The sequence below is a fragment of the Chroicocephalus ridibundus genome, chromosome Z, assembly GCF_963924245.1.
Source record: "Chroicocephalus ridibundus chromosome Z, bChrRid1.1, whole genome shotgun sequence".
Lineage (NCBI taxonomy): Eukaryota > Metazoa > Chordata > Aves > Charadriiformes > Laridae > Chroicocephalus > Chroicocephalus ridibundus.
This window is the reverse complement of record NC_086316.1, coordinates 66,853,908-66,873,462: the sequence shown is the minus strand read 5'-3', so window position 1 is coordinate 66,873,462 and position 19,555 is coordinate 66,853,908. Positions and strand designations below refer to the sequence as shown.

General features: G+C 43.1%; 1 protein-coding gene across 2 annotated transcripts in view; it reads right to left on the bottom strand.

Moving 5' to 3' along the window:
* The window catches only part of ANKRD55 (ankyrin repeat domain 55), a 49,568-nt gene extending 34,765 nt beyond the window's left edge, over positions 1 to 14,803 (bottom strand). Inside the window, exons 1-5 of one of the 2 annotated variants that reach the window (XM_063321005.1) lie at positions 14,413 to 14,803; positions 8,070 to 8,192; positions 6,103 to 6,233; positions 3,961 to 4,070; positions 473 to 533 (exon numbers count right to left, since the gene is read on the bottom strand). In XM_063321005.1, the coding sequence (XP_063177075.1) occupies positions 473 to 533; positions 3,961 to 4,070; positions 6,103 to 6,233; positions 8,070 to 8,192; positions 14,413 to 14,452 (465 nt within the window). In that variant the 5' untranslated portion in view covers positions 14,453 to 14,803. Of the gene's footprint in view, positions 1 to 472; positions 534 to 3,960; positions 4,071 to 6,102; positions 6,234 to 8,069; positions 8,193 to 14,412 lie in introns of those variants that run through there. The other variant, XM_063321006.1, reaches the window with a different exon arrangement.
* Between the last annotated feature and the right edge of the window lie 4,752 nt (positions 14,804 to 19,555).

Genomic DNA, 19,555 nt, shown 5'->3' with positions numbered 1-19,555 from the left:
TATATATATATCTATGTGCAAGGCACAATTCTTTGAGGACCAGAGGATAGCATAAAATTTTGTAGCTGTTTTGTGTAATACCAGCTTTACCATGTTTTTCCTGAGCAGAGTACTTTAACGATAGGACGATTGGTAAAGGTGAAGATTTAGTCCAATGTCTAACTTCAGAGGAATCAAAAGCACTTAATGTCTTGGCAGGGGCCAAGCAATTAATGAAAAGAAATTAATATTTGATTCAAGGTACCTACCTCATAGTTGGCAGTATATGGAGACAGTTTAGTAGCCTAAAGGTGCATCACATATAGTAGGAAAAATAAGATAATGCTTTCAAAGTTCAGCACAAGTTCTATAGAAATTTTTGACTAGTGCGTAGTCTCATCACAAAATTGATAGTACAGTGGACCTTTCTGAACAGCATGACTCGTATGCCCCCAGAGCCTGGGTCTGTGACTTCTAGCACAAACTCACTCACCTCATTGTCCTGATGATTAATTTCACTCAGATTTGACTGCTGCAGAAGCACGTTCAGAAGCCTGCGGAAGCAAAGACATAATCAGTGTTCTGTATTCCTGACTAAATCTGAAAAATTGACATATTTTGAGAAATAAAACATGCAATTTCAAGAAAAATCAGAATGGGTGATGGGCACAGGTCAGAATCTTAGGTCTGAGCTTTGTCATACTAGAGAAGCAAATAGGACTTTCTGGCTTCCTGTGAAAAAAGAAGTTTAGTGCTGGGAATTAAAAGCAGATGCACTAGGAAGAATTCTTGTGCTGATTGCCAGGCTAGAAACAGAGTGTCTAATATTATACATGTGTGCAGCTTTTGGTAGCTTAGCAATTCTTTGTCACCCGATTTCATAAAGTTTTAAAGAAACAGAAATGCTAATCACCAGTTTCTAAAAGGATTTTTCACTTTCCTCAACTCTCGGAGTAATGTGTTTTTGTGTATGTGTTCGTATGCATGTGTGTATGCATGCATACTACATATTTACACACACACAAACCAATAGCGTTTTACAAGGCCTTACAGTGTGTCGGCTGGGATAGGGCCATTGTTTCGGTATAAAATATAGCAGTGCATTCGTTCACATTTTATAGAATATCAGACTACAAACACTCCCCTCTGGTGGAGGGAACAGTTACAATAAAATAAGTTACGTGAAATATTATTCAAGTGCAATAATATTTTTAACACTGCATGGATTTTGCTTTTCTTTTCCTTTTGTTATCCTATGAAGATGTTCTGAAATCACTATAGGTTTGGCAAAGATGGTTGTGTTTTATAGTAGGATACTAAGTGTTTGGATCGTGTACCCGGGTGAACCATGGAAATGAAAAGGACCATCCTGTCACAGGCTGTAACAAAGCCCAGTAGCATGGATCCTAACGTGGATGGTTCCTGCGATTCTAGCAAAAGGAAAAATATACCTTTAGTGCATCCCTAGATAAGATTGTGATGCAAATATGTGGCTCATCTGAAGGTGTGAATTTGCTAGAAACCTTCAAAACATGAACATTTAAAAGACATGCTATTTTGCAAGATGATGAAGCGTCGAGGAAGGAACTCTGATAAATGTACAGATATTGTGCAGATAAATGTATACAAGCTTGCATTTATTCGCATGCATAGGAGAATGAATGAAAATCTTTCGCTGCTTTTCATGAGGACAATCTTCAACAAGTTCCAGCATGCTTTCCAGTTCAAACTGTGCTCAGCTGTGTGGATCAAGGATCAGATCAAGTTGAGAATGTTGCATGACAAATTTTGGGCTTTTTTTTTGTTTTTTTTTGTCCCCCACCCCCAGTAATATACAACTAAATAATGTAAATTATTCAAAAGAAAGACATTTACAGTTGCTTAGGGATGATTTGGGCAATTCTGCAGGTGAAAAGCTTATCCATTCATAATGCCATCTTCAGGTGCCGGAAGTCCAAATTTTTTTTTTTCTAACTAGATCATCCCTTAAGGGTGAAGACTGTGCAGACCCCAGTGAGTTGCAAGGACTTCAAATCCATTGGTATATGGATAGGAATACTTGTAGAAAAGGGTTTTTACGTCTCCTTTTCTGAATCATACAACCAATGGCATAATGAAGGCATACTACAGGAACTCTGTAGAGAATGACATTTTAGTATTGCTTTGATTAGTTTGGTAAAAGTTTGTAAAGAGGAAGAGATATTTTGTGGTCATTTGGCATAATGACTCAGAACCTCAGAAATTCAGTATCTGAAAACAGATCTGGGTAAAAATGGATTAGTGAGCAGAAAGAAAGTGAGATAACCATAATATATTTGTAAAACCCATTTATCAGAGTTTTACAGTCTGATGCATGGTTTTGCAATCTGATACACAGTTTAACCCCAGACAGAATCAATGAAACCAGTGTATGTGAAGGAAATCTCATTCTTTGAGTGCAACACCTCTATCAACAAACTTTGGCTCACTTACATCCTTAGGCAATTATGGCAACATAAGTCAGGTCAAATGTCAGATGGCAACAACATACGTCAAATAAGCACATATTCAGCCATGCAGCTGAGATTTCTCTGATATCTACTCTTAACGGCATAGATCAGGAAGTTCATGGATTCTCTTTCCACCTTTCCTCTTAGGCTCTTCGGAAGGCACTGAAGCACATAAATCAATTATCAAATCAATACATAAACTGGATGATCACTGTCTCTGTCTTTCCATGAGTCCATGTGCTGCCTCGAGCACATGGGGTTGTAGCAGCAGGCTGACAGCTTTCAAACTTGGCTGAAAAAGTATTTCGGAGATGACCACTGAGTATACACTTTTGGCAATGACATGGGATTCAAGACAGTGACAATGACCGTGATGGAAAAGCCTCCCCCATCTGTGCTTGGGGCAAACCCAGTAAGAAGACAGAGGAAAAGGAATTGAGCAACTGGTAAAATCCTGTGCAGAGCAAAGGTCTGCCCGTATCCATAGAGAATGTGAAAAATGTTTGGGGAACCCTGTGTGCTGCCAGTAAAGTAGATTAGTGTTCCCTTTCAAGTAGCAGCATGTGCAGTGTTGTACAAACATTGTCTTCTTTCTTTGGAGGCTTTGTTTAATGATAGTGATCCGTACTTTTGCACAAACCTCAAACTATTCTCTCCAAGTGATGCATGAAAAGCAATGATAACGTGGAAAATGAATAAAGCTGTTAAAAAAGGCTGGAAAGCAAGATCAGCAGAAATGCACAGTGGTCTGGGCTGGTCTGATACGGCAACGGCAGCAGAGCCATAGACCCAGTGATTAAGTCACATGAACATTTTACATGTACTGAATGTTATACCTGACTTTAACGTGTTCCTGTCCCTCCAGACCTGATTTACTTATTAGAGTTTTTTGAGTGAATGTATTCAAATGCACAAATCAAAATTTGTTAAACCTTCCTATTATCACAGGCTGGAATGAGACAAAGAGGTTCTTTCCTAAGACTTCTTGTGAAGACACTCTGTAGTTTTTACTCCACCTTCAGTAAAAGTAGTTAAAAATGAGCCAGTCCACCAAACCTCAGCTTCCCCTTTACAGTAGGGGCTCTCAGAGAGCTTGTCGTGTGGAAGACTTTTCTCACATTTGCCATGCTACTTGAAGGAGAAGTCCAGAGACGGAACTTCTTGTAATATTTCTTGTGGGGAGGTGGCAGAAAGGTAATTGGTCAGGGGAAACCCAGGGTTTCAACCTCTGTTTTTTTTTTTTTTTCCCTCCTGCTGTTGTGATCTTAAGCCAGGCTCCTCACCTCACTTGGGCATATATCTCTGTCACACAAGTGTTGTACAATGCTTTTCCTCCTGTCTGCCTCCTTCATGATAACCACTAAAAGGAGGAGAAAGTCACAGGTGCATCTGTCACAGCTAACATTCCTGACTTGGAAGGGGCTGGGTAGCTTGTGTGGGGGACCACCTGTTGAGAATCACCCAGCAAACGCTGTTGGAGCCTGGGGCATACCTCACATCAGGCTCTGCGGTGGCAGCGTGTAGTGGCAGCCTCCCGTTTTTGTCGGGTATGTTCTGCTTCGCACCGTTTCTGAGCAGGCTGACACAGCCTTCCAGCCAGCCCTGAAAAAAAAATCAGAGCATGTCAAAGAGCAAAGTGAAGTGCATCAGGCCAGATCTTTGCCTGGTGATTCTGGCACGCGTGTGTGAGTGTAGCTGTTTCTGCCGGCAGGGGAACTGGTCTTTTGTTTCCCCCGAATATGCTCTCTCAGCGTTCTCAGACTCGCTCGGTCATTCCTTTCTGTGATAAGGTGTTTTCTTTACACTGCATTTTGGTTTTTCTGCAGCTGTGGCAAATACTGACTGACTAAACAGTAATTAAAGACCTGCTAATTCCTGTATCACTAGCAAATGCTACGCATATTCCTGCATGTGGATTTAATTATGCTAGGTTAAACCAAGAACATGAGCACTTAATCTCATTTCCTTTATGACATTTTAGCAGGCAAGGCAAATCAATAGTAAAAAGCCTTAGAGTGTGGTCTTATAAACATTGTTGCAGAAGTTTGGATCAGTAACAGCACCAAACCAGAAATGATGAATCGGTTCTTGGACTAAAACCTTCTATTGATCACCTCAAGAAAAAAGCAAGCAAACAATTGGGTTATGAGCACATAAATCTTTCAGCATATACTTAAGTCCCAGGGAAATCAAGCAAGTGTTTAAGTGTCATGCAAACCTCTGCAAGCAACCGATAAAGACTGTTCCCTCCTGTATGAGCTACATCGGATGGGCATTACCAGCATTTGTAGGGAAAAGGGCGGCAACGATGGAATCAAAACATCCCTGTTGCAGCTCCTGGTGGAGGCATAAGATCATCAAATTCTGCATGTGATTGTGACTGTGGAGCTCTGCTGGATTCAGTTCTCTGGACAGGCATCACAGCCAAATGCTCTCTAGACCTCCAATTATATCCATTCCAGAAAGAGAAACGGAAACTTCGAAGCCTGGGTGGTTTAAATCTTTTCCAGTCACTTCTTTTTTTCCAAATAATATTTTTTCCCCTCTGGGAAAAGAGGAAGGAAAAAAGGAGCATGACACTAATTACGGGATTTTCGAAAATTATCTGGCAGAGGAAATGTTTATTCTCAAGTAAGTGGGGCATGCTCCTTGCATTGAATGAGACTGCCTGTTTTGCCATTTTCTACACTTATTTTCTGGCTGAATATTGCATAGCTGAGCAGAAGCATTGTTTTTGTCCCGGAAGAAAGTAGATGCAAGGGATGCGATTTAATTAGGCTGCCACGGTATCTGTTTCAATGAACTGGCGGTCATCCAGCCATAACTCATACTATGCAGCAAGGGTGAACATTCCTTCCTCCTTTCTGTCCAACTAAGAATGGAAGCCCACAATAAACCCGTCTGCCCAACTAGCTTGGTTCCCATCCTCTCTCTGAATCCTGAATTCCCTCCAGTGAGGATTAGAAGACTAAGGAGAAGAGGACCATCCTTGTGTGCTTCAAACAGAGCACAGCATCTCTCTTCCCAAATTTCTCCATGGGATGTCTGCCCCTACTATCACTTGCACGCATGTTGAATGGAGGATTGAGTTGCCTGTGATCTGAGTATCTGCACCGACACCTGAAGCAACTTGAACTTATGGTAACCTGGCCATCCAAGGTCCACCACTATAATAAAAAAAAGCAATGCCCTGGCTCATGTGGTGTACAGGAAAACATGCCTGCTGGCCACCAGAACTTGAGGTAGAGTGTCCTCTCTGGAGCATAAAAATCTGATGTTGATGGTAGGAGGGGAGAATTTAATCTGCATATTAAGAAAAAGAGGGGACTTTCCAGTGCACAGAAACAAGTGGCTTTCCACATGGAGGACCCTGGATCTAGTGAGATCCCCGTACCTTGTACTGATTTAGCAATCCAAAAGAGAAAGGACACTCTAACAGGAGTGCTGGTCCTTTTCTAATTATCATTGCTTCCAGCTTTGCATTATAGTAAATTTTACAATTTTACTGTTGTCTAGAAACAAAAGTTTTGTACTTTTTTTCTTTCTGTAGTATAAACAGAAATCTTATTTGGTCTGCACATTTAGTCCCTTCACTCCATCTATCTTTCCATCCTTCTCCCCCAAGTCTTTGTACCAGATAAGTTGCCAGAGATAAGCTGGTACGTCCACAAGCATCTTGAGTATTAATATTGGCTCCCATCTTCAACAGAAGCTTCACTGTATCAACCTGGCGTCCTGACACAGCATGCATCAAAGGTGTGCAACCTGGGGAAGAAAGCCAAACAATCTTTTACAATTTTTATTTTGTCAAAGCCATAAGATAGAGATATTTTCTTATTTGCTAATGTTAGCACGGGTAACTTAACACATCCTTTCTCTGACAATGGTCCAACAGTTGTACTCAGCTTTTTGCAGGCAGGAAGTAACTGTTATGCCAGTTACTGACCACTGATTTTAAAAAGAGCCTGACTTCATTAGCAAACGCCTTGCCTCATTAACTCTGCTTCTGGAGGGAAAAGTATTTTTCTGTTGATGAGCTCCCAATACAAACTGCTGGCTTTGTACACCATTTTGGACACTGATATTCTTCAGAGTGACTAGCAGCCAGATGGTGCTTGACTAATTTTCTCAAAGCCCAGCTCCATTCTGTCTCTGTGTCTTCCAAAGATTTGTGAAATCAAGCCCTGTCCCATGCAAAGGTGTATGTGTGTGATTTGATGCTTTATGTAGCCAACACCTTATTTTAAAGACTGGATTTGCTCTAGAGTATTTTCTTTTCTGTTGTCATGAGAATTTATTTTATATTCCGCAAACATTTTCTGTGCTGGAAAAAAAATGAAATCTACATTCAAACTTCATCATGAAATATTATATCTTTTAATTGCTTCCTCTTCCTTCCATTCTGTTAACTGCTGAATAACAGCAAGAGATTTTTCTGTGGAATATGACAAAGCAATTTAAAATGACTAAGCCAGGAATAAACATGTATATTAGAAGCGGCAAGACCACTAGAAACTTCAGACATAACTGAAGAATAATTATTCTTACTGGATTCAATGCAACTGCTGAGATACATGACCTGAGGTTATGCAGACTCTGCCATATGTGCAGGATATGAGCCATATGTTTTGTCTTGCAAGTCTGGTCTTTAGTTACATTTGCGTGTACAACCTAGTAAACAATCTTATTCTGGAGCCGAAATACTTCCTTTTGCTGACCATGCTGTCTCCACCCACTGCCCTTCATAGGTCGTCCCCCTCCCACTAAAGATCTGGACTAACAGCATTTTAGCTCGATCAGGCATTTTCTCTACTGACCAACAGATGTTATAAAGATAACAGTTAGGATGTCTGGTTTTAAGTGTGGGAAAAATTGGTAACTTGGTAAAAGCTGGTAAGGACTAGGATAGACAGTGTTCATAAGGATCCTTTAAAAGAAGCTGCAATGAAAAAATAGTTTTGAATAAACGAAGTCTTCCTTGAGAGAAGCTTCCAGAGATCTGTGGCTCTAGGTGGGGAACAGATGCATACAAAACCCAGCCAATGGACTGGATTACAATCCCTGTGTAATAACATTAAATAGTAACCTCCGCATAGAATGAGAAGGAGCAGAAGCCTCACAAATGAAACAGACTATTTAAATCATTGCACATTGTACAACCAACCCTTTGGCAAACAATTACGTGACAAAATCTTTCAAACTGTGTCTGTACACATACTTTTAAAGCACAAAAGACTGGAACCCCCTACTCTAGACATGTGCAGAATGTATAGCATTTCACTATGATAAAAAAAAAAATTCTTTTTCCTTCCCTGAAATGACAACAATTTCTGAGCATCTCCCTAAAGAAGATAAAATAGATTCAAGATAAGGTCTGATTATAGCAAAACAACTTATTTGTATCCATATAAAAAAATCTTACAGTTACAGGGGGAAGGAAGTATCCAAACACGAGCATTTCCAGGGGATGTTCCAAAGAATAACTCAAATGTCCCATATTCTGCTACTAAATGTAATTTGCTGAACACAGAAATCAGGATAAAAATTTAATTGCAAGCTAAAGTGACTAATCCCCTAAGAACAAACTCAGCCTTCATTTACCCTCGCTGTCACAGCACTCCAGGATGGAAGGATCTTCTCGAATCACTGCAGTTAGTGTGTTCACATCGCCGTTAGCTGCTGCTTGGTAAACCACAGTCAAGTCAATCTCTTCTGCTGCATCACCTGCAGGGGAGGAGTGTGTCCGTGAGTAAGCAGAGAGCAAGTACAAATGATTAACAGTGAAAATAATGACACTTATTTCACTGAGTTTTTATGACTACATAACTTGAGGTGGAATAAAGTGTATCTAAGAAGCACTGTGGTTTTTGTTAGTCATCTGAAACTTGGTTTTCTTCATAATTTCTTTCGAAAACTATCAGACATAGAGACCGAGAAGACGTAAGAAAACTTGTGGAAAGTTTCCAACTCCTACAAGGAATCATGCTAACGTTAATGTAACATGACTTGAGAAACAACGAAGTAATAACTGAAGTAGCTCATAAAATTGCCAGCTATACTTTTATGAGATAGGATGAAATCAGGACACAGGTGTTTGCAGTTTCAGTGTTACCCGTGCACCAGTCAGAAGACTGAGGCTTTTCACTTCCCTTCCCTGTGGTGTCCAGGCCAATTCTCTTTTCAGAAGAGTGAACTTCTGGCAACAATGTTTTTTGTTAATAATTCCTGCAAAAAGGAAAGGCAGACTATTGCCTGGAGCCCAGGAGAGGTTTATTTCGTTTGGCAGTTACAGTATGAGGTATTATTTAGAGCACATGCCTTGCAGGACCTGTTCCTGAACACTCCCTGAATTTTTGTTTCTAGAGAAATTAATGCAATGGTTGTCTCTTTGCTTCTTTGCTTGTAGCTTCCTTCCAGAGTATTTATCCCATGCTCCACGTGCCTAAACATGCTTTGGCCTCAAGTGAACTATTAACCTGTCAACTCAAGGAGTCAAAAGAGTCAATCTTTTGGTGCAGGGTCAAATCTGATGTAATGGTAAAATCCTCTATATATGTATTTTTGGTCAGCCACGGTCTCATGTTCAATTTTGAAAACAGATTCTTATCTCTATTAACTCAAAAAGAAGTACAGCCGCAGTGAGGTCTGCTGTTCACTGTGGCTGAGGGTCAGAGCTACAGAGCAGAACTTTTGTCCAGCCACTGCGCTACCTTGTTAGCAGGAGAAAGTAAAACTGACGCCTAAATCACACTAGAGAGTTGATCAAAGGAAAGACAGATTAGGTGACTGGTGACTTAGCCTCACTGTCGTGTCTTCTGGAGATAGCATAACTATGTAAGCTGTGCAGAAAAAAGGGACGTGCTTTAAAGAGAATTTGAAAAGTTAGTAAAAAGTCTTTTTCATAATCAAATAATACATTATTATTAACACATTCATAGAAACTACATTTTAAACATTGTCATATGTACTTTTGAGTCATAAAAGATCTTTAAAGATAATTTAAAAGTAATAGCCACACTATTCTCCTTGTGTTCAGGTGTTGTCGCAGCCGAACCCACGTGAGCTCCATGCTGGGGTTTACAGCCCAGTGTAATTCCCCACATGTGACCTTCTCTCCCTGGGATGCAATCATCACTCTCAACTTCAAAACTTGGCTGCCATGGAAACGCAATCAGCTCTTACCCTGGGAAAGGTTAGTCTGTCAAAGCTGGAGCTCTGGTTGTGGGCTTGGGAAAACTAGAAAGCTGATGTTAAATCTGCATTCACCAGTGCATATCTTCCCTCTCCATCACTGGAAGGAGTGATGGAGAGGGAAGAGAATTTAATTTCTTTCCTTTCTTCCAGCTGGTCTTTTAAATTAGTGGATAAAATTGTAAACTAAAAATGTTAAGTTGATTTTTATTCTACTGGGGAGTCTAATGCTGAGGGAACTGTTCATTTGGCTCAGAATCTTTGACCTCCATGCTTGGGAGATCAGGAGAGACTAGGAATCGTTGCCTCTGGAGAGTCATTATCAGTGACTAGCAATGAGAAAAGAAGTGGCTTTACCACGGGACCCATTAATCAGATTTCCTTATCATGACAGATCTGCAGACCGCTCTCACAGTAGGTAAACTCAGCAAGGACGTGTTAATAACAAGCTCAGGTCTGGGCCAGTTCCTTTACTCAAAGAGGGGGGTAGCATGGGGTGGTTGAAGGCAAGGCGGCAAGGCAGAGCTTCATCGCTTGTGTTGCTCCTCTTGCCAGTCCTGGAGGCACACAGGAGGTGCCAGCCATGAATCTGCTTTTCCCACAGCAATTACCCTCCTGTATGAGGAGAGGAAGCAAAACTCTGAATGAATGGATGAATGAACGAAGAAGTTTTCCCAATGCCTGCTCTTGCAGAACGTGGGCTCCACTATTGTTAAGGGATGGTGGCATGAAGCCACATCCAGGATTCACACTTCCCTACCCATGAGTCCTAGCTGTCAGCGCAAGGAGAGGCAGGTGGACCAGGCTGTCACCCTGCTGGCGAGGTAGACTGGTCCAGGGAGAACTGATAAGCGCCCATATTGTGCATCTGACATAAAGCAGAATGGTACTAATTCAGCTTCTGTAGGGTGACACAATTTCAAGTGGGGTGTCTTTAACATGACCTGTGTGGCTTTGGGTGGGGGGAGAGGAGGGAGATGGATACATGGTCTTCTGATGCCTCACATGACATGGAGCAGGAAATGCCGGGAGGGCTTGGATGTCATCTATGTTGGATGCACTTGGCTCCAGGTGACACTTCATCTTCCTCCAGCTTACCCTGTCAAGGAATGATGGGGCATGGGTGCAAAGCTTGTCGGCCAGCACTTTTTGCAGACACCTTCCTGGGCAAAAGAGGAATGGTTCGGAGAGTGCACATTTTGCAGAAGGTGACAGTGAGGTACTGAGTGCTTGTGTCCCTGTCTGTGAGCTTCCCCTGCTGGGGAGCTCGGCTGCGGCTGGGGCACCACCACCATGGGGAATAAAGGGACTGTGAACAGCCAAATCCTGACCCTCCATCTTTGAATGCGTTGGTGTTGCTTTATTTATTATCTAGCAGGTCTGTAAATGCCAGTGAGTACTGGTGCCATTTCAGATACATTTCACATTTTATTTTGGAAAATTGCTGTGCTACTGGCAAAAGAAAGCTGTCAGTCAGCTTCAGGAAGGCAGAAGGTCCAACTAAATGCCTGTGTATGGAGCAAGGGTAGGGACAAATTGCAGGCTGGCACAATGGTGGCATCGAAAGGCCTGGAAGAATCTTACTGAGCAAAGACCGAATGACATACAAGGTTGTGACATCTTCTTTTGTAGCTAAAATCCTCAGAAAGAATCAAAGGTAAGAGTCAATCTGCCTGAAATAGGCTGCAGTGTTTTAAAAGCATGTCATTTCTTTAAGAAAAAGTAAGTGTCCTCTGGTTGGAAAAGTTGGTATATAAAGAAACATGCAGAATGATCACAGGATTCAGAACAATGAAATTACACTGTTTGTGAGATGAATTCTCCTCTGACTCTCCTATAAAGAATGCATGTCTCACGTGATTTGTGGCGTCAGCTGATGTGTTGTTTTACAAAGTGCATGCTAGATGTACATAAATGCGTGCTTTCTCCTGCACCGGATTTTTAAGGTCTAAATAAATTTGCTGCAGCTTAGTTACGTGGTCTTGGCAATGAATGATTTAGACCTTGCTGAAACACTAAGTTTCAAAAACTGAAGGCTGGATAATAGGATAATTTATGTTCATTGTGAAGAAGAAATATTTATGTATACAATTTACTCCCCTCTTTCCTATAAACCCTCTTGTCTCCACCAGTAGCCAAATGCCTTACGTGATTTCCCACAGTTTGTCAGCAGGACACAATTCTGGGCAGTTTATTTGATTTCAGCATGTCAGTGTCAAGGGTCAGCAGGAGGTAGATGAGGGCAGTTTTTGGAAATTGTAACTCGCTCTCTGTTATTATGGGTTCATTGATTGCTGAACAAAGTAGTAATCGCTGCGTGTGCCTGTCTGTGAACGTACCAGTCCAGGTTCTGTCTAGCTTCTCTGTTTAAATGGTAAATGTTTGAAGCCAGGTACAGCACACATTTAAATGGCACCAAGCAATATTAGGAGGGGAGGGTTTTCAGATCTTGCTAGGTGTCTTTAAGTCCCACATGGCTACTGCTGTTACTGTTGATAAGTATTATAAGATAATAATGAGCAGTACCATAGGAAGTGTTGCAAAGAGGCAGTAAGATTTTTAAGCCTGGAATGCTGTTTTTTTGAGCTGTAGCTGGGATAGTTTTCTGATGTGTGGGATGGGTAAAGGGTTTGTAGGGAGGGTTGGATTATTTTGTTGGACCAACAGATATTCATCTGGTATGTTTGAAAGCTAGTCTGTATTCTTCCATCGATATAAATTGCTTCAATGAAAGATATTCCCCTTCTCCTTGGAAAAAAAAAAAAACCCTGCTTAAATCAGTGATATACCAAGACATTAACATGCTATTCAGATAAAATCCACCATGCACTGTAAATTTTGAATAGAGCTTTCTTTGCCTGATAACCAATGGGTTCAGAGTCCCATTTCTGTGTGTTGACTGCTCCAGCTTCCCATCTGCCTCCCACGCAGCCGGCGGGCAAGGCAAACAGTAAGTCACAAATCACCTGATGAGCCAGCATCCCTGCAGTGGTGGTGGAGGGGAGATGAGGGGTTTATCTGGAGGGCATCCTCTTGCTGGGGAGGTGCTGGGAGTGGGGTGTGACATGGGGCTGGAGATGATGCTGGGCCGGAATCAGGACGGGTCAGTGTGTGGAGAGTGGCCTGGCAAGAGGAGGGGCTGCAGATTAGGAGCAAGGGGAGGTACAGGCTTCAGGGACAGATGTTGCTTCCCAACTCTCTCTCTTCTATCCAGATAAGGTGGTTTGAGTCAGTGGTCTCCTGCATTGCTGTCTGCCCCCTTATCTGTCTGGAGACTTGACTTCTCCTTCCCCAGCCCTGGTCATATTCCAGCCTCATTCCTAGCACCACTTCCTTCGGCCCCCAGGCAGCCATCCCCACGGCACTGAGTGAGCATGGTTTCCCCTCTCCCTCTCCAGCCTGAGCACTGCTGGGTTGGCGTGTGGCACAAAGCATACCTGTAGTGCCTGCAGAAGCAGAGCCTGAGAACCGCTATTGGGAGCTGCAGAAGCTCAGTCAGCCCCACACCTCCGCTCTGTTGGGGAAAACACTCCTTATGTCATTTGGACATGACCTAGGAGCACCCTTCTTCCATGGCAAGTCCCTTCCTCTTTTATCCTTGCTGGTAGTATTTTTTATCTCTTGTCACTCAGTTTTGCTTGATGGCTTCCCACTCTTCCCGATCTACTCAGAGTGGGGTCCCGACTGGGCTGGTGCAGACCGGGAGTCTCAAGACTTCCGTCGAGCTTTGAGCACTACTGTGGCTGAAAGGCAGCCCTAGGTCCACTCCTTTACATGGACTGTATTTACTTCGGGTTCACCAAAGAAGTGTAGGCAAGCACAAAAGTACAACCTGTGGGACCCAGATGCCCAAAAGGCACCACGTCTGTCTTCCTCCTGCCCTTCATCTTTTTTCTGCAGTCAGCACCTTCATGGTGGGACCAGCATGGCCATGTCAGCGTGGACACTTTGCAGGTATGCACTGGAAACTGTGGCCACTGCACACAAATTATTTGGCAAGCTGACTTAAAGAGAAATTTGTCGCAACACAGGTAATCAAACAATGACAGCTTCCTACTTTGGGAACATAAAAGGAATGCCACTACATTCCTTATAGTGGATTAAGCAGTAAGGCATAAAAGCTTATATTGGCAAGTAAAGACATGAAATTCAGCCATTCAACTTAAAAACAGACAACAGAGAGACATTAGTATTTCCATAGCAACCTTACCATGTAGATCACGTTGTAGCTTTAAAAGATATCTCAAATTCACAATTATGACAATACTTACATTTACAGCTAAGATTTGCTGAAGTAAAGGCGATCAGTTGTCAGCATCTAGTCCTTTTTATGTATACAAATGAGTAGACTTATGAAAATCAGCTTTTCTTGAATTTTTACTCCATTTTACACTGCTTTGTTTGCTAATATTGCAATTGTTTTTGTATATAAAAATATCCCTAAGAGGACCAATATATAATATAAGCAATAAACATATACATACATCTCTCAATCCAAGCATAAGAGCAATCAGATGCTGTGGCTATTCTGCTAAAAACATCTTATTTTTAAAAATCACTGTAGCAATAGGCTGAAATAACCACGTCTAAAGCTGATGGAAGAAATTCCTTCATGTGTAACCAAAATAAATCTCTATGAGATCTGATCTTTTCCAAAAATTATTGTTATGCATTCTGTCAAGTAATCTCAGCACATTTGCATGGGAGACATGGGAGGACCAGAGGATTTTGAAATTAGTAGCAGGTGACTTACCTTTGTGTTGATCAAACACTGATGAGGAACTGAAATCCATTGTGGTCTATCTCATTATTTACAAACAGACCACACAAATGCCACCTCCAGGGTTTTCAGGGAAGAAGCCCATATATTACAGTAAACAATAGCTGTCGCCAATCTTCTTGTCAGAGAATTAAACTCGCTTTACGGCTGCAGATTGTTGTCAAGGCAAGGACATTATCACTAGCCTGATGGGAACAGTATATTCTGTTTGTTATGGACCCTCTTAAAATGACATCCCTGGAAGCTTGATCGAGCTCCTGACAAACGTCTCAGCTTCCAGCGAGTGCAACTGCCTGTGAGCAGCTCCGAGAGATGCTGCAGCTCACCCAGCCTCAGCAGCTGAGCGCTGCCCGTGGACAAACAAGCCTCGGAGGGCGAGTGGGACCCGGCTGGCAGACGGAGCATGTGCGGAGCCGCCAGCGCAGGTCGGGTGTGGACATCCTCACCGTGGCGGCCCAGTGGCATGTGCTGCACCCACCGGCATCCCCGCGGGACGGCTGCCTCTACCACCATCTCTGAGGATGGCTTGTGAAAAGGTGTTTTCAGAGATCACCTGTTTCCTGATGTAACTCCTGCGTGGAGAAACACAAGTTAGCAACCCCTTTCTACCTTAGTTTATTGCTACCCAATTACAGTTAGTTAAAGCACCGTGTTTAATGAAGGGATAATAACTGAGAGCACACTACCATAGCTGAAGTGGATAGTGATAGCTCCAACTGCATAGTGCAACAGGTATAATAGTTCATAGTGGATGCTCCAAACTCAGTGTCTGCCAAACCAACAGCAGACCCATGTCTTCATGCTGTTTTTTTGACTGGGCCCCTGCCTCCGTAAGTTTGGAACTCAGACGCTGTACCATAAAGGGGAGGGGACCCTGGTGAGCTTTGCTTTTCGCTGGGTTGTTTCCATGGAAGAAATAAGAATAAATGGGCTGACTTGGAATTTACCTGGAGCAGAAGATCACCAGCCGTGCGTAGGGGCTGGTGGATGGGAGGGATATAACAAGTTTACTTAGCACTGTTGCACTGTAAGAGATACATCACTGCTGCTGAATAAGGCAAACTAATATATGAAAATTAGGAAAGGCAAGACGTTTTTGACCCAGAAGTGCAGACAGGACCTGCACTAAAGCTATGCCTAAGTTTGGTCAGCCTAAGAAGCCCCTAGACTTTATCCACTGTATTTATTCTGTTCTGGTGTTTTGTCCAATTCCTGTGACTTGAACGGATTCTGGAGACATAGCGTACATGTGCACACTGTAGGAATCGTATCTGGAGCTGATTCACATCCCAAGCATCTGCTTCTGAACCTAAATCCAACCTATGTGTTTGGAAAAAGATAGTGTGATCCAGGAAGCAATACAGCCTCAACAGCTTGAAACAAAAAAACAGAGCTGAAATTCTCCACAATGTGGCAGTGTGATCTGCTCAAGGATCCTTAACTGTTGAGAAGTGTGTGGTGGGACCGTGGAGACAGAAATCGTCTCTGTTTCTTTTCTCTGTTGCTGACTGGTTTGTGTTTTGGCTCATCTCAGGCCTTTTTTACATTGAGGAGGGATCCACCGTGTGGCAAGTGCTGTCTATGCAAGCTGGGAGCAGAGAATTGGTTATGCAAATGGCCGGCTCCTTACTGGCATCTCCTTGCCAGGAGGGTGGCTCAGGAGATGGCACCGGCAGGTGACAGTCCAGTTTGTCCAGTCTAACACCACGCCTCTGCTCAAAATGCTGCCATGGCTGCTGACTTGACAGAGGGGCTGGAGACGTGTCTGTGGTCAGGCATTTTGAACTGCAAATTATCACCCCTGGTGATCTTAAAAAGACCCCCTCCCCCCCCAAAGTGGCTTTTGCTCCCCGCGTATGACAAGAGGCCCTTTGTCCCCTCTGTACACAGGATCTCTGACTCTGGGCACCGCTGCAGTGAAGGTGACACAGTTAGCTGGGCGCACCGCTGTCCTCTACCTGATCGGACCGGACCAGTTAAATACTCACAGTTTTACCTGCCCATTTACCATTACTGGGTCTCTGTCCTTCCATTCTGCTCCTCAGATGGAGGCAATGGGTTTTGGAGATTACTGGTCCAGTCTCACCCTTGCAGTGCGTTGGCCTGGGAATGAGGTGCATTGCGGGTATGCAGACAGGGAATGAGGGGGAGAAACACCTGGCAGCTGATTCCTTGTGCCATGTGGGGCACAGTATTCCCTATGGCATTGTGTACATTTGCCAGGGGCTCCGCCTGCCTTCAGTTATGGGAAAGGCAGGCACCTCCTCTGAGATAGGTGTCCACAGCCTACAGGGACATAGGGTTCTTCAGAGCGGGCAGCTCCTGCCCTCTAAATCCACCAGAAGCAAGGCCAATGCTTTAGCAAAACACCTCTTCCCATGTAGACACGAGTACCAGATGAACACAGTTCTGTGTCTCAGCTATGGTAGACATATCACAGCTCAGAGGCTGCCAGAAAAGCTGACATTTAGGAGTTGGGCTTCAGTCGCTGAGTTCTCTGTAAGTATCTTTTTACTGCTTCTTTAGAAGACTTGAAGGAAATGTCTCCAAAATTCTCGGTACCTCCTGTACCCAGTGGCTATGAAAGCAACTCTGTCTAAGGACAGCAAAGCCACAAAAGAGGTAGAGCGTGGTCAGCAGATAAAGACAATTGCTTTAATATAGATAATTTACATTATTCTCTAATTTAAGCAAAGTGTTCCTGACTTTTTATGCTGTCAGTAGTACTTGGGTTTTGTGTTTGTTTTGTTTTGTGTGGAAGAAAATCCTGGTACGGTAGCAGAAACACAGAGCTTTTTTTGTGTGTTTGTTTGCCTGCATTTGCCTGTGTGTCAGCGTTTGGCTATATGTAGGGTAGTTAACTCTCCTTCTCCTTCTAACTGTTGTTCATTAGGTGAATGCAAAAGCTGCAGTGAGACCACAGAGAACGGTCGAAACATGCATTCAAATGCTATGTAAATGTTATTTGCTGGGGTGCAGAGCAGGGCCGGAGACTGGAGACTGAGAGACCATGGGTGCTTACAGCTGGCAGCACCCGTGCCGTGCCACATTGCCACCTGGAGCACGGACTCAGCTCACGTATCTGCTCTTCTGCTGCCCCTGCAGAGGGCACTGGCAAGTGGGCAAGGGTTCTGCGTCCATTTTCACCCCGACAGAGTCAGTGCTTTGGGGGAAGGATGATCCTTTGCAAAGTGCCTGGAGCGGCAGTGCCCCCATGTCAGGAGCGCTGCCAGCGGCCAGCACGGCAGACACAGCGGCTCCGGGGGCGAAGAGTTTCCCTCCTTTCTTCATGGGTGTATCGCAAGCCTGAATGTTTACACCCTCAGTAGGGATCAGTAAGCATGTAATCTAGTGAATGGAAGTCAAAATGGATGAAGCGATACCATCAACCTTCACTTTCCGTTTGCAATGAAACCCAGTAATAATAATTTGATTATAAAGTATTTCAGGCACCATGCTATATATTGGATTTGGAGCTCCATCCTCAGCGTTGGGAGTGTCAGCACCAAGCTCAGACGTGTGTGGAGAAGCCAGATCTCCAGCCAGGCAGAAGGATCCAGCTATGCTCTCTGGGGTCCACCCAAATGAGCAAAATCTCTGTTAAAATGTCAACAGGTAAACAGTGACTAGAGAAAGAATAAAGTCACAGCTACATCTTAGAGGTTCCCACATGAAATGAAAGACAGAGGGAGGATGTGTTCTGCTCTGCTCCCTGTTTTGTAATGCCAAATACATTCTCTGCTCAGTCAGTAGACTTTTTGAACTTCACTTCAATGGGATCTCCCTGGTACGATCTGTTGGGATATCACTAGCATCCTATGAGACAAAGGTAGTAAGAAGAAAATCACACCTGAGAGTCCACTTTGTAATTAGAGTAGGGCTGTTAAACAGTAACCAGATTTAGGGGTATTGTTTTCCCAAATGATGATCTGTTTGTAATTAACTAAACCAAATTTAAAAATTTTCTCAGACTGATTGTTGTGCGCACTTCAGAAGGAGTGTGGAGCCTTCCACCAAGTTTATCACCCGTACCTTGCTGTAGCTTTTTCTTGTTACCCTCCAAAGATTTCCTCATGATATTTTTAGATGTAAAACTGCATTCAGTACCTCCAGCATGGTGTAAGGCTGTTTTGAAGAACCTGGCAGAGTGAGCAAGCCAGATGTGGATGTGGAGGAGCAGATGGCGTGGGTGCGGAGACCTGCTGAGTTGGGATTGTTATGGTGCAGGTGTGTCTGTCCTGGGTACATACCCCTGTCTGTGGCACCAGGGAGCCGGAGCCAGAGCATGTCACATTCATTGTATTACACTGGTAAAGGGAAATTCATGTGCAAACCCTGTCTTTTTTTTTTTTTTTAAATTCTGTTATTGTTCGTTCTACAGGATAACATAAGGAAAAAAAAAAAGTGCCTGTTCCAGGTCAGATCAAAAATTTACCTAGCCTGGTAACCACAGCACTCACCAGCAGCTCTCTGGCAAACTGCAGGACAAGTGTGTAGTGATCTTTCCTCTGAGCACATCCCTAGTCTCCAGCCTTTTTCGGATCGTGGCCCGCAGAGTGAAGAGTCTCTAAGGCACTCCTGTGATTCTGCAGAGTTCCAGTAGATGGTGGGGTGGGATCAGCACTTGACTCTTTGAACCGGCAGAAGTAGCTTCTAAGTAGAGATACTTGCATTGTTTTTCTGTTAAATCCTTTTAAGCGGAGGAAGAAAAGTTCATTTGTGGGAAACCGGTAATCTCTGACATTATGCAGTGCATTAAGAATGCCTGCAAATTAGTGAAGTCCCATTTCAGATATCAAATAACAGCAGAGAGTATGACTAATCATCTATGAATGGTAAGCTTTGAGAGCCTTGCTGTAAACCTTTGTGATAGTAAATTTGCATTGGTAAAATACAGGAAAAGCTTAACATGTTTTTATCTCTTTGACTACAAAATGCTCTATCTTAAACAAGAAAAGTTAGTCATTTAGAAGTAGATAGCAAATGACAGGTGGGCTGAAAACAGTATCAAGACGAGTGGATGAAGAAGACAAAAGAGACTGACTGGTGTATTTCTGAATAGCTAAAAAGCAAAGGGTGAAATTCACCCCTTGGGACACTGAATCAGGAGAAGGCA